The 14,785-nt window shown below is 35.0% G+C and overlaps 1 protein-coding gene across 6 annotated transcripts in view; it reads left to right on the plus strand.

Moving 5' to 3' along the window:
• AGMO (alkylglycerol monooxygenase) overlaps window positions 1-14,785 on the plus strand; it is a 395,634-nt gene that overhangs the window by 234,709 nt on the left and 146,140 nt on the right. For 4 of the 6 annotated variants that reach the window (XM_040472529.1, XM_040472533.1, XM_040472532.1 and 1 more), the window contains 2 exons: window positions 5,809-5,914; window positions 13,084-13,086. In XM_040472529.1, the coding sequence (XP_040328463.1) occupies window positions 5,809-5,914; window positions 13,084-13,086 (109 nt within the window). The remainder of the gene's footprint in view (window positions 1-5,808; window positions 5,915-13,083; window positions 13,087-14,785) is intronic. The other 2 variants (XM_040472531.1, XM_040472530.1) reach the window with 1 other exon arrangement.

The following is a 14,785-nucleotide window of genomic DNA, read 5'->3' on the forward strand; positions in this document are numbered from 1 at the left end:
TTCTTTTCAAACTATTCCAAAAAAAAAAAAAAAAAAGGAAGAGGAAGGAAAGCTTCCAATTCATTCTATGAGGCCAGTAGTATTTTGATACCAAAACCAGATAAAGACTCCACCAAAAAAGAGAACTACAGGCCAATATCTCTGGTGAATAAAGATTCAAAAATATTCAAGAAAATACTGGAAACAGAATCCAACAATACATTAAAAAAATGTTCACCACGATGAACTGAGATTTATTCCTGGATTGCAAGGGTGGTTTAGTATTCACAAATCAATCAACATGACATATCATCTCAGTAAGAGAAAGGTAAGAACAATATGATCATTTCAATAAATTCAGAAAAAGCATTTGACAAAGTACAACATCCATTCATGATAAAAACCCTCACAGGTGCCTGGGTGGCTCAGTTGGTTAAGTGTCTGACTCTTGGTTTCAGCTCAGAGCATGATCTCATGGTTCATGCTGACAGTGCAGAGCTTGCTTGGGATTCTCTCTCTCTCCCTCTCTCTTTGTCCCTCCTGCATACATTCTCTCTCTCTCTCAAAATAAAGAAATAGACTTTAAAAAAAGTGTCGTAAAGTGATAAAAATAGAGGGAACATACCTCAACATCATTAAGGCAACTTACAAAAGACCTGTAGCTCATATAATCTTCAATGGGGAAAAACTAGGAGCTTTCCTTCTAAGGTTGGGAACAAGACAAGGATGTTCACTCTCACCACTTGTATTCAATATAGTACTGGAAGTCCATAGCAATCAGACACAAAAAGGTATAAAATGCACCCACATTAGTAACGATGAAGTAAAACTTTCAGTATTTGCAGATGACCTAATATTCCATATAGAAAACCTGAAAGACTCCAACAAAAAAACTGCTAGAACTGATAAATTCAGTAAAGTCACAGAATATAAAATCTATGTATAGAAATCTGTTGCATTTTTATACACCAATAATGAAGCAGCAGAGAGAGAAATTAAGAAAACATTCCCGTTTATAATTACAGCAACAATAATAAGGTACCTAGTAATAAACCTAATCGAAGAGGTGACACAGACCTGTATTCTGAAAACTGTATGCTGATGAAATAAATTGAAGATGACACAAAGAAATGGAAAGATATTTTAGGTTCATGCTTTGGAATAACAAATATTATTAAAATGTCTATATTACCTGAAGCAATCTACACATTCATTGCAATCCCTATAAAAATACCAGTAACTTTTTTTTTTATAGAACTAGAAAAAACAATTCTAAAATGTATATGGAACCACAAAAGGCCTTGAGTAACCAAAACAATTTTGAAAAACAAAGCTAGAGGCATCACAGTTCTGGACTTCAAGTTATATTACAAAACTGTAGTGATCAAAGCAGTATGGTTCTGGAACAAAAATAGACACATAGATCAATAGAACAGAATAGAAAACCCAAAAATAAACCTATAATTATATGGTCAATTGATCTTCAACAAAGCAGGAAAGAATATTCATTGGGAAAAACTCATCTCTTCTATAGATGGTGTTGGAAAAACTGGTCAGCCGCATGCAAAAGAATGAAACATACACCATACACCAAATAAATTCAAAATGGATCAAAGCAATCTATCAACTGATGAATGGGTAAAGAAGATATGATATATATTACATATATGTAATGACATATATATGTAATAATACATATTCCATATGATGATATATATAATGATATATTTTATATGCATATAATGGAATATTATTTAGCCACAAAAAAGAGTGAAGTCTTACTATTTGCAGTGACATGGATGGAGCTAGAGAATATAATGCCAAGAGAAATAAGTCAGTCAGAGAAAGACAAATACCATATGATTTCACTCATATGTGGAATTTAAGAAACAAAACAAATGAGCAAAGGGAAAAAAAGAAAGAGGGAGAGAAACAAACCAAGAAACAGACTCTTAACTATAGAGAACAAACTGATGGTTTCCTGAGAGGAGTGGAAAGTGGGGATGGGTGAAATAGGTGATGCGGGTTAAAGAGTGCACTTGTGATGAGCACTGGGTGATGTATGGAAGTGTTGAATCACTCTATGGTACCCATGAAACTAATATAACACTGCACGTTAACTAACTGAAATTAAAATAAAAACTTAAAAAATGAGTAAAATATCTCTATAGAACATTGTCAAACTATTGAAATATTATGAAAAATAATTAAACTAAATAAATGGAGAGATAACTATATTCAAAGATTGTAATACTCAGTATTATAAACATTACGATTCTCACCAAATTGACTTACATATTTAATATAGTTGGAATTAAAATTGTAAAAAGGCTTTTTCTGGAATTGGGTAGGCATTTCTAAGACATACGTATATGGGAATGAAAAGGACCTGTAATAGTCAACACAGTCTTGAGATTTAACAAAATGGCAATAGTTGCACTACTGGCTATCAAGATTTATTATAAAGCTACAGTAATTAGACATGCTTTATTGGCACAAAGATTAAAACAGAGAACCTAGGAAATATCTATATATATATATACATACATACTTGATTTGTGACAAAGGTGTCCCTGCAGAGCTATGGGAAAAGGCTGTCTTTTCAATAAATGGTCTTGGAAACATTGGATTTCCACATAGGAATAAGAAAAATAAACTTGACAAATATTTCACACCATAAAAAGTTAATCCTGGGGCCAGGGGATTGTAGATTTACAAGTGAATGGAAAACCAATATTCCAGAAAATAGCATAGTAATGTATCTCTATAACCTTAAAGTAGGTAAAAATGTTAAATGGTACACACAAATCCCTATTCCTAAAGATAAAATTGATTACTTAGACTACAATAACATTACGAAAGTCAGTTCTTCAATAATTAACCCTCATTAAGATAGTAAAAAATAAAATCTTCAAATCAGAGATGCTGTTTGCAAATTTTATGAGTAGAAAACACCTTCTATCCCACATGACTATCATTAAAAGTATTGACAATCCCTACTGATGAAGGGCTCACACACTGAGGGGAGAGTTTATATTGTGATAACTAACTTGAAATACTGAAGATTTTACTAAATTTCAACATATAAACAATTTTACCTGGAAGTCTAAAGGCACGGAAAAGAATGTTCAGACAGCATTTTTCATAATAAACAAGTGTAGCCGACAGTCCTGATGTCCTTTACAAGGTAGATCGATGCATGAATATCAGTATATTCACACAATGAACAGTATACAAGTGTGAAAAGCATGACCTGCTGCTACATGCAATGTCAAAGATGCATCTCATTAACACTAAGTGAAAGATGCTAGATACACACAGTGCATACAATACAATCCCATTTATTAAAAGTAAAAAGAAACACCTATACAGGAATTTTTAAAAATTTATGCTAATGTGGTAAAAATATAAATTTAAAACAGAGCAAAGAGAATATGATTATCATAAAAGGGTACTGATTCTTTCTGAGATAGAGGGAAGGTAGAAGTATTGAGGAGGTAAGAGTTCTCTTTGGGGGTGCTGATATTGAGTGGTGGTTACAAGGTTCTTGATTTGTTAAAAATTATCAAATTGCACATTTCTGTTTTATATATTTCTTTAGATGTAGATTTCTTCTCACAATATAAAAGATTAAAAAGCAAAGAATAGAATATAATTAATAGAAATTAATTGTGTTTTACGATAGAAATTTTATGGACTACCTTGGTGGCTCAGTCGGTTGAACATCCAACTCTTGATTTCAGTCAGGTCATGATCTCATGGTTGTGGGACCAGCCCTGAGTCAGGATCTGCACTGGCAGTGCAGAGCCTGCTTGGGATTCTCTCTCTCTTTCTCTCTATTCCTCCCCTGCTTGTGCCTTCTCTCTTTCTTTCTCGAAGTAAATAAATGAAGTTTAAAAAAGTAAATAAGACAAAATAGAAATTTCCTTTTCTTTCCTTTGGAACCTACCCAGATACCAATTTTAAAAAATAGCTTATACCAATTATATAGCATCATTTTACAAGGAGAAAAATTTTAGTTTGATTTTATATCTTATTCACAAAAAGATAAGTCACATTACTTGAATACAAACAAATCAAAAATTGTTACCCTGTTTTAACTGAGTTTAAAATACTCGAAAAAATGTTCTCTGCTTTTGTATAAAAATTTGTATTCAGTTTTACAGAAACAGTCATAATTAATAGATGCAGAACAAAGGTGCCTGGGTGGTTCAGTAAGTTAAGTGTCCAACTTCGGCTCATGTCATGATCTCATGGTTCTTGAGTTTGAGACCCACATTGGGCTCACACCCAATGAGCTCACTATGAGGTGTGCTGACACCTCATAGCCTGGAGCCTGCTTTGGATTCTGTGTCTCCCTCTCTCTCTGCCCCTCCCCTGCTTACACTCTCTCTCCCTCTCTCACTCTCTTTCTCAGAAATAAATAAACATTAAAAAAATTAAAAATAGATGCAGAAGAAATATTTAAGTTAAATAAATATACTACTTTATATTTTCTTCACTTTTTTTCTTTATACCATTATAATCTAAATTAACTAAACAATATGTCTGTATTATGAGATTAATTCAAGAATATTTTAGTCAAAAAATTCACTTGTCATAACAATACTATTTACCTGTTACAAAAAATATTTATCCAACAAATGAATATCATAAGAAGCTTATTTTATGCTAATAAAAAAAGCTGTTCATTCCAATCATTACAAGATAATTTGTAAACACTTACCAGTGCTTGATATCTGATGCTGTTTCAAATACATAAACATGCTTAGTTCACTTATTTTAGAGTTTGAATTTTAAGAATACCATGCATACAAAAAAATGAACGTCACAAAATAGATAACAAAGGGCTATAATTGTGCTACCTATCATATTAGGCATAATCATACATTATCCGTTTTCCCAATATTTCAGAAATTGACAGTTCATTATTTTAGAAGAGTTAAAAATCTTCCTTACAAGTCATTTTTTTCTCTTTTTTAAAATATTTTTTATTTTTAGAGAGAGAGGGGGGTGGGCTGAGGAAAAGAGAGAGAGGGAAAGAATCCCAAGCAGGCTCCATGCTGTCAGGTCAGAGGCCAACATGCGGCTCCCATCTCACAAATCGTGAGATCATGACATGAACCAAAACCAAGAGTTGGAAGCCTAACCCACTGAGCCACCTAAGCACCCCTGCAAGTCATTTTTAAAATGAATGAAGTAATAAATAAATACATAAATACATAAATAAAATGAATGAAGTATGGGGCGCCTGGGTGGCTCAGTCGGTTAAGCATCGGCTCAGGTCATGATCTTGCGGTTCGTGATTTCAAGCCCCACATCGGGCTCTGTGCTGACAGCTCAGAGCCTGGAGCCTGCTTCAGATTCTGTGTCTGCCTCTCTCTCTAACCCTCTCCTGCTTGTGCAGTCTCTCTCTCTCTCAATAATAAATAATCCACATTATTTAAAAAAAAATAAAAATGAAATGAAATGAATGAAGTATAAAAGTATTTAGTGAGTGGCAGGAGTCTCATTTACTTTGGATCCTAGAAATTTAGTTCTTTGATATTTTATTTATTAATTGAGCGTATGCTTCATCCTAACTCATCAGTGCTCAAACTAAGCAATAGATTGATTAGGAACTGATTTTCTTTAAAAAGAAAATGCATTTTATTTCTTAGTGTGATGGCTGTTTTCAAACAACTTCAGAGGCACATGCTCCTTAAATACATTAACATACCGTGTATTTCTTGAAAATTAGAAAAAAATGTGTTTCATCTTATGAATTATAACATGTAAACATACAAAGAACATATTAAAGCTAATACATGTCAATGATATTTATTTCAGACCTAAGGCAGCTGTACTGGAAACTTTCCGTTGCTTGGTGTTCTTAATGTTGTGTAGATTTGGTCATCTGAAGCCTTTCACTCCTTCTTTGTCATTTGCTTTAGAGGTAAGACATATTTTTTTAGGTGGCTTAGCACAATTATACAGCTATCATATGTTTAATCTTTTCATTCAACAATGTTTTGTCTATTTATCTTGTGACTAGTACTTATGGGAAACATTTACCTATTCATTTACTTACCATACCATATTAATTGTGTCACCTGGAGCTAGTTAATATTGTGGAGTTTCATTTTTCTGGTGTTTAAATATGTATTTATATCATTAACCTCATAGACTTGTTGGACAAATTATATTGCGTGATATTTATGAGGAAATATTCAGTCACATAGTTGGCTTTCAACAAGGAAACAAATAATTTTTTAAAAAGTTTTCGGCAGATATCCTGCCATTTGAGATTTTTTTCTTCTTAGGTTTTTAAGGTGATTAAAACATCTTATCAATTGCCCACAAAAGATAATGATTCTATAGAAATAAAATCACTGATGTCACTGAGATTTTTCTACAACTGAAAAATTTAAGTTATAATTTAACCTTCTGTGATGATTAAAACTTCTCTTCCAAGAACTTCCAAAAGCTTTTGGGTGTATATTTATTGTTTCAGATCTTAGATGCGTGTTAACAAAATCTTTATTCTTATCACTAAAGAGTTAATGCACATAACTTTATTCTTTTAAATTAAGGTTTATATTGTTTAACTTTGGTGCTGATCAGCCTGCCAACATGCCCAGCATATGTAACCTTGTTTAAGCATGAAACATAAATGCAAATATTCTCCCAGTATTGATGGAAAAACTAAAACAGGCAGTTTTATAAGTTAGTAATGACCGTATTGGAACAAGCTCTTTGGAAAACAATTTGGCACCACCACAGAAGGCATATGAATATAAAAATGGGGAAGGGGAAATTTATATATACATATATACATATACATATATATCTGTATGTATATGTATATGTATATACATGCATATATATAAGTTTATATATACACTTTATAAAAGTTTATATATATAAGTTTATATATACAGTTGATATAAGTTTATATATATATATAAGTTTATATATATATACATACATATACATATATACATATATGTACATATATACATATGTATATACATATATACATAACATATACATATACATAACATATGTATATGTATATATATGTATATATGTATATATGTAAGTTTATATATATAATGTAAATATATGTAAATATATCTGGAAAGGTAATAAGAACTTACTGTATGGTTGCCTGTGGGAAGGTGAATTATATGACTAGGATTAAGAAATATGAGGAAGATTTTCCATTAAGTTAATATTCTTTACTACCTTTAAAATTTCTGCACCACCTGAATATATTTTCTACTTTAAAAGTCATGCAAATTTAAAAAAATGAAGCATAAAATCTTAGTATCAGGATACTAGATATCATCTAATTGAATAAATAGTGCATCTAAATAGGCACTAAATAAAGTTTATGTATTATGTACTTTTATCTTTTCTTGAGAATACAACTTCAAGCAAAATGATGAAGCTTAAATTACACTTATTCAATGAGATTTGGAAATATACATGCCAAAAATATGTATATATTTTCACACTCTGCATGAGGACAGATATTACAATTATAGGTATGAAAGAAACCAGTACCATTTAGTGAATCTACTCTTGGGTATATTGTAGTAGTTTATCTTAAATGCTCCAGAAACAAATGGAAAATGTGGGTTCTTTAAGGCAGCCATGGTATAAACAAGTGGAATATATGCTTGGAGAACTACACTGCATTTGAGGTTCTTTGATGATGGGATAGTGGACGACAGTGTGGTGTGTCCAACTTTTGAATATGATGAATTTTAATGGTGAGATGCTGTCCATTTATTTATTTATGTTAAGTCAGTAGGTAAAAGTTAGTGGTTAAGATTTGAGCTTTTAAGCCACATTAACTGAATTTGATTTCTAACCCAGGACAGTGTCTACTGTGTCCTTGGACAGTTATTTATCAACTTAAATATTCTTAGACTTACTTTCCTTATCTATAAATGGATAAGTAATAATATCTATCTAATAGGATTTTGATTAAATTAAAATCTGTATAAGAGATTTGGCATAGTGGTTAACATACAGTACAAGCTTAATATCTATTATATCCTATTATTATTATCACTTTTATGAAATTGAAGATCCCTTGGAATAATTCTTTGGTTTACCTCAGGATCCAAAAGTCAAGTTTGGAAACAATTGGCATGGTGGATATAGAGGAGCAGTAATGTGGAATCTAAAAGTCATGATTATGAGTTTTTAGCTCTGACTCTATGACATTGGACTCTGTTCTTTAGGTCGTTTACTTGCCAAATGAGAGTTAACATACACCTAGATTTTACTATGTTCTAAATGCCCTACTCCTATTACTTCATTTAATCTATATATCAGTGTGACTCATGATCTGGTTACTATTATTATTTGTATAATGAAAAAATTTTGAGCTACAGAGAGGTTGAAAACTAGTTTGAATTAATATAATTAAGAACTGAACAAGTCAGGGGGCGCCTGGGTGGCGCAGTCGGTTGGGCGTCCAACTTCAGCCAGGTCACGATCTCGCGGTCCGGGAGTTCGAGCCCCGCGTCAGGCTCTGGGCTGATGGCTCAGAGCCTGGAGCCTGTTTCTGATTCTGTGTCTCCCTCTCTCTCTGCCCCTCCCCCGTTCATGCTCTGTCTCTCTCTGTCCCAAAAATAAATAAAACGTTGAAAAAAAAAATTAAAAAAAAAAAAAAGAACTGAACAAGTCAGGATACAAACTCAGTCTGACACTGTAGCTCTTAATTATCTAGCAACATTTTCTTCCATGTAATGATAGCAATACTTATTCACCTCAAGGAATTTAGATAAAAGATATTTTTACAATGAAGCAAAAGTACTTTGAGAAATGTGAAGACCAAAATAAAAGGTCTTACTAATTTGACTACAAAAATGTTTTGAAAAGACTAATGGTTTCAATACTTTACCTCTGAATTATCTGTGATTTAAAAGTAAAATGAAGGGGAGGGAAGACATAATGGCAAAATGTTTCAGTCTATTCACCTACTCTTTACAGAACCCATTCCTGCCCATCTGGGTACACATGTAGCCTATTCTTCAAGAGTAAACATTGACTGTGATATGCCTATTAAACATTTCTTTAAAATGGTGTACTAATACTATCTATTTCTTATGGTTTGTGGATAAATTCAATGACACAAAGGGTACCACATAGCAAGTCCTTGATACAATTTAGTTATTATCATTGTTCATATTAATATGATTATTCTATAATTATCATTTAAAATATTAGTACTGCTATTATTATCAAGGTATTATCATCATTTTTATTATTAATGATTGAATTTCCATGGTTAACACTGAATAAGTCTTCTCTGACTGGAAGTCAATAACTATATGGTAAAGACTGGGCAAGTATTTTATGATCAGCATTTCACTTGTGAAGCAGCCTTTTCTTCCACGTTTTCTAAAGTTAAAAAAAAAAAGACTAGTTATCAATTCTTTTACTTTTTAATTTAAATTCAAAATTTAAAAAACTAGTTATCAGCTCTTACATTCTTAATAAATGTTTTAAGTTTATTTCACTTATTTTGAGAGAGAGAAAGAGAGCACAGCAGGGGCAGAGAGAGAGAGGGGAGAGAGATAATCCCAAGCAGTCTCTGCGTGGTCAGTGAGGAGCCTGATGTGGGACTTGAATGCCTGAACTGTAAAATCATGATCTGAGCCGAAATCAAGAGTTGGTCGCTTAATCAGCCGAGCCACCCAGGCACCCCAGTTTTTATATTCTTAATTATGAATTTCAAATTTGTGTTTTCCTCACATTTCTTAGAACTTTACATGAATTTTTACCATTTATCATAGTATTAGTAAAACTATTCTTTGCCCACATAAGGAGTTTAGAAGCCTAATAAATGGCCTGAGTGACTCCGTTCAATAGGAATCAGAGGTTACTGACTTGCAGTGATTATACTATGGGGACACAATGTTCTCATCATTTTTCTTTGAAGCTATCTTTAGAATCAGTGTCATTGAAGCAATTAATCCCTTCTTTTATAAATTAATGTTGTATTTATTGGCAACATCAACTTGTAGCCCTGTGACTCTTCTCTATTTATTTAGAAGGCTGGTTGGAGGCTTTCTGTTATACTGCTTCATTATGTAAGTCAAATGCCATAGATTTGCATGATAACAATCCTTCTACACTAAGCAAACACGCTGCTGGCTATACTTACAACTTTAATCACATACACACAAGCACACACAGAATGGAAAATTGACCTTATGTTATTTTGTACTTAGGTTATAAGTTTTGTTTCTGTTTTGTTTCTTAAATTCCACATATGAGTGAAATCAAATGATATTTGTCCTTCTCTGACTTACTTATCTCACTTAGAATAATACAGTCTCACTCCACCTGCATTGTTGCAAATGGCAAGATTTCATTCTTTTTGATGGCTGACCAATATTCCATTTTATGTGTATACCACATCTTCTTTATCCATTCATCAGTCGATGGACATTTGAGCTCTCTCCATAGTTTGGCTATTGTTGATAATGCTGCTATACACGTTGGAGTGCATGCACCTTTGAATCTGTAGAATCTGTAGTTTTGTATCCTTTGGATGAATACCTAATAGTGCAATTGGTGGATAACAGGGTAGAAGACATGAATAGACACTTTTCCAAAGAAGACATCCAGGTGGCCAACAGATACATGAATAATGCTCAACCTCACCCATCATCAGGGAAACACAAATGAAAACTATGATGAAATAACACCACACACTTGTCAGAATGGCTAAAATTAACAATACAAGAAAAAACAGGTGTTGGCAATGATGAAGAGAAAAGGGGAACCCTCTTGCACTGTTGGTGGGAATGGAAACTGGTGTGACCACTCTGAAGAACAGTATGGGGGTTCATCGAAAAACTAAAATGAGAATGATCCTACTATTCTCTTTAGCTTCTATATGCAAGAATATGAAGTAAGGGAGGGGTGCTGTGGCTATTTATAAATATAACTAACTGCTATACAAATGCATAGTGGTTTATTTAGTGTGTGCAGTGGTCAGTCCATATCCTTGTACATTTCTTTAGCTAGGTTGGTTAATATTTTGAGCACCAACTCATGCTTTTGTTTTTAAATTTTTCATTCACAGGAAATCTGACAGAAAACATTCTTTTATTCATGCATTTCTCACTAACCTACAGCACACACATTTTTTTTCTAGTAGCCAAGTGTAATTTGTTCTAATATATGCCTGTGAATTTGTGGTTGTTTAATTGTCTTCCATCAGTAGCTTTAAAAATGTATAAACTTGGGGCGCCTGGGTGGCGCAGTCGGTTAAGCGTCCGACTTCAGCCAGGTCACGATCTCGCGGTCCGCGAGTTCAAGCCCCGCGTTAGGCTCTGGGCTGATGGCTCAGAGCCTGGAGCCTGTTTCCGATTCTGTGTCTCCCTCTCTCTCTGCCCCTCCCCCGTTCATGCTCTGTCTCTCTCTGTCCCCCCCCCAAAAAAAAAATGTATAAACTTGATGAGCCTTTAAAAGGAAGATTGCAAAGTCAAAGATGAGTAGCTATTTTTAGTAAGTGTATAGGTCTATAAGATAATACTAAATGCTGTTTACAGATATTTTGATCCTATGTGTATTTTGTTTCATATAACTTCTTACTTAATTGAGGAGATAGTTAAGGTACTAGAAGAAGCCTTGGCTTTGAAGTCAAATAACCTTGGGGCGCCTGGGTGGCGCAGTCGGTTAAGCATCCGACTTCAGCCAGGTCACGATCTCGCGGTCCGTGAGTTCGAGCCCCGCGTCAGGCTCTGGGCTGATGGCTCAGAGCCTGGAGCCTGTTTCCGATTCTGTGTCTCCCTCTCTCTCTGCCCCTCCCCCGTTCATGCTCTGTCTCTCTCTGTCCCAAAAATAAATAAACGTTGAAAAAAAAAATAATAATGAAGTCAAATAACCTAAGTGTCATTCCCAGCTCTGCCAAATGGTTATGCGGCCTTCAGGAACTTTTCTAGAACAACCACATCTTAGCTCTCTTAGCTTAGCTCCCTCAGCAAAAAGGAGAATAAACATCCTATGGGGATTGTTTTGGTATTCAAGGAGTAAAGGCAATAGAGTCAACAGAATCTAGCATAATACTTGGTATTTAAGTAACGAATCTTATCAATAATAATTGTATACATGTGTATTATACACATGCATTCATACACAAACTACACACACAAATTTAAAATAATGTTTTTAAAACAAGATCATTACAAAAAATGAAAAAAATAAACCTGAGAATATCTGGTTATTATTGGCCAAATAATTTGAGTTGATTCCAAAAGAACGTGCAATGACTTTGTTAAGTTTTTTTTTTAAGCTTTATTTTTGAGAGAAAGAGAGAGACAGAGTGAGAGCAGGGCAGGAGCAGAGAGAGAGGGAGACACAGAATCTGAAGCAGGCTCCAGACTCTGAGCTGTCATCACAGAGCTCGATGCAGGGCTCGAACTCACGAACCGTGAGACCATCACCTGAGCCAAAGTCCAACACTTAACCAACTGAGCCACCAAGGTGCCCCAAACTTTGAATTAAGACTTTGGAAAAAACGTAAAATCTAATTTCCAGTTTTTAGTTTAAATCATTAAAATAGAAACACATCACTGCTGCATGGTAAACCAATTTGTATCTGCTGAAGATGTGTGCAAGAGCTGGGTAGAATTTGGACAAGTAGGGAGGAAGATGGAGGGAATGTACCTTGACTAAAGGGAGAGTACAGTGAAAAGTCTGGAAGCAGGGGAGACCATGGACTGTTTAAGTGATGAGAGGAGCCTGGTAACAACAGCCCAACGTGTGGATCCTGATAGGAGGTAAAAAAAATGCCCACAGAAGATAGAACCAGCTTGCCTAATGCTTTAAATGGCAGGCAGAAACGTTTATTCAACACTTACTGAACACCTGCCCCAGTAAAAACAGAGCAAAAGCCCTGTCTTTGTGGAGATTAGATTTTAATCAGTGTATTAATTTTTGATTGCTGTGTAACAAATTACCACAAATTTAGTGGCTTAAAACAACACACATTTATTATCTAATAGTTCCCATGGGTCAAGAGGTCAGGAGTAGTTTTGCTCAGAACTCTGCTCAGCGTCTCAAGAGACTGCATTTAAGGTAAGTATTGGCCAGATTGTGTTCTCATCTGGAGGCTCAACTACGGAAAAATCCACTTTCAAACTCATTCACGTTGTTGACAGAACTCATTTCCTTGCAGCTGTATGACTTAGGGCGCCAGCTTTTTGCTGGCTTTTGACTGGAGACTGCCCTCAGGTCCCAGAGGCTGCCTGTACGTCCATGCCACATGGGCTTCCTCAACATGGCTGTGTACTTCATAAGCCAGCAAGGAGGAACTTGTTTCAGGAAGAGCTCAACCCCTCTTTTAAGAGCTTTCAGCTGATCAACCTAGGCTCCTCCAGGATAATCTTATGTTTTATCAAATGAAAAACAACTGATTTAGGACCTTAATTACATCTGCTATATCTTCATCTATGCCATATTCTGTTGACTAGAAGCAAGTCACAGGCTTCAACTACACTCCAGGGGAGGGGATTGTACAGGCTGACAGGTCATATACAGCCAGGGTAGGGACTATGGGCCTCCCTAGTTTCTGTCTGCGATAGTTGAGGAGGGTGCAGACAGTAACTCAGACAAACATTTATATACATATACACATATATTTATATTCATGTATATGGTTTATTAGATAATGCTAAGTACTATGGTGAAAAATCAGAGATGGAGAAGGCAAAATTTTTCTCAAACATGGTACCTAGCAAAGGCTGGTGGCATTTCAGTTAAGACCTGATATGAGGGCAAAAGCCATGTGGATTCCTGGGGAAGAGCAGATAAAGGCAACGTCAAGTGCAAAGATGCTGAGGTGGGATGTACCCAGCATGTTCTTAGAATACTGCACATGTTTGGAATTGAATAAGCAAGAAGGAAAGTGGTAGAAAATGTGGTCAGAGCAGTAGCAGAGGTCAGAGCACATAGCTCCTTTTGGTCTTGTTATTATCCATTTTACTCCAGCTGAAATGATTCCACCCAGAGAGTTTGAGCACAGGAAGTATATAAGCTGACTTACATTTTTTTTTTCAACATTTATTTACTTTTGGGACAGAGAGAGACAGACCATGAACGGGGGAGGGGCAGAGAGAGAGGGAGACACAGAATCGGAAACAGGCTCCAGGCTCTGAGCCATCAGCCCAGAGCCCGACGCGGGGCTCGAACTCACGGACTGCGAGATCGTGACCTGCCTGAAGTCGGACGCTTAACCGACTGCGCCACCCAGGCGCCCCCTGACTTACATTTTAAGATCACTTTGATGGCTCAGTTGAAGACAAATGAAAGGGGGTAGCAAGAGGACTAAGGATAGCAGTTAGGATGCTATTGTAAACATGCAAGTGAGAGAAGCTGGCATCCCAAAGAAGGTGAGAAGTGGTCAGATTCAGGAAGGAATTTTAAAGTAGAAAAGGTAAGCTTTGCTGACAGGTCAAATGAGAAGAATGGGAAAACAACAACAACAAAAAACGAAAGACTCCAGTGGTTTTGGTGTGAGGAAATAAAAGAATGGAGTTACCCATGAACTGACATGGGAAGAATCTGGTAGGAAAAGCCAGAAATGGGGATAGATCACCGGGTTCAGTTTTATTTGATAGGATTATGTTTATTGATTTCATAGTTATCTTCTTGCTGGTAGGGTTATTAATCTGTTCTGCACAAACACACAATTCAAAGCAGAGACAGTAGATGGTAAGAAAATACACCCACCGTTTATTACTGGTTATGTTTATGTGTTGTGACTTGATTTTTTTTTCTTTGTGATTACTGCATT

The sequence above is a fragment of the Herpailurus yagouaroundi genome, unplaced genomic scaffold (assembly GCF_014898765.1).
Source record: "Herpailurus yagouaroundi ecotype Mexico unplaced genomic scaffold, PumYag 100, whole genome shotgun sequence".
NCBI classification, from domain to species: Eukaryota; Metazoa; Chordata; class Mammalia; order Carnivora; family Felidae; genus Herpailurus; species Herpailurus yagouaroundi.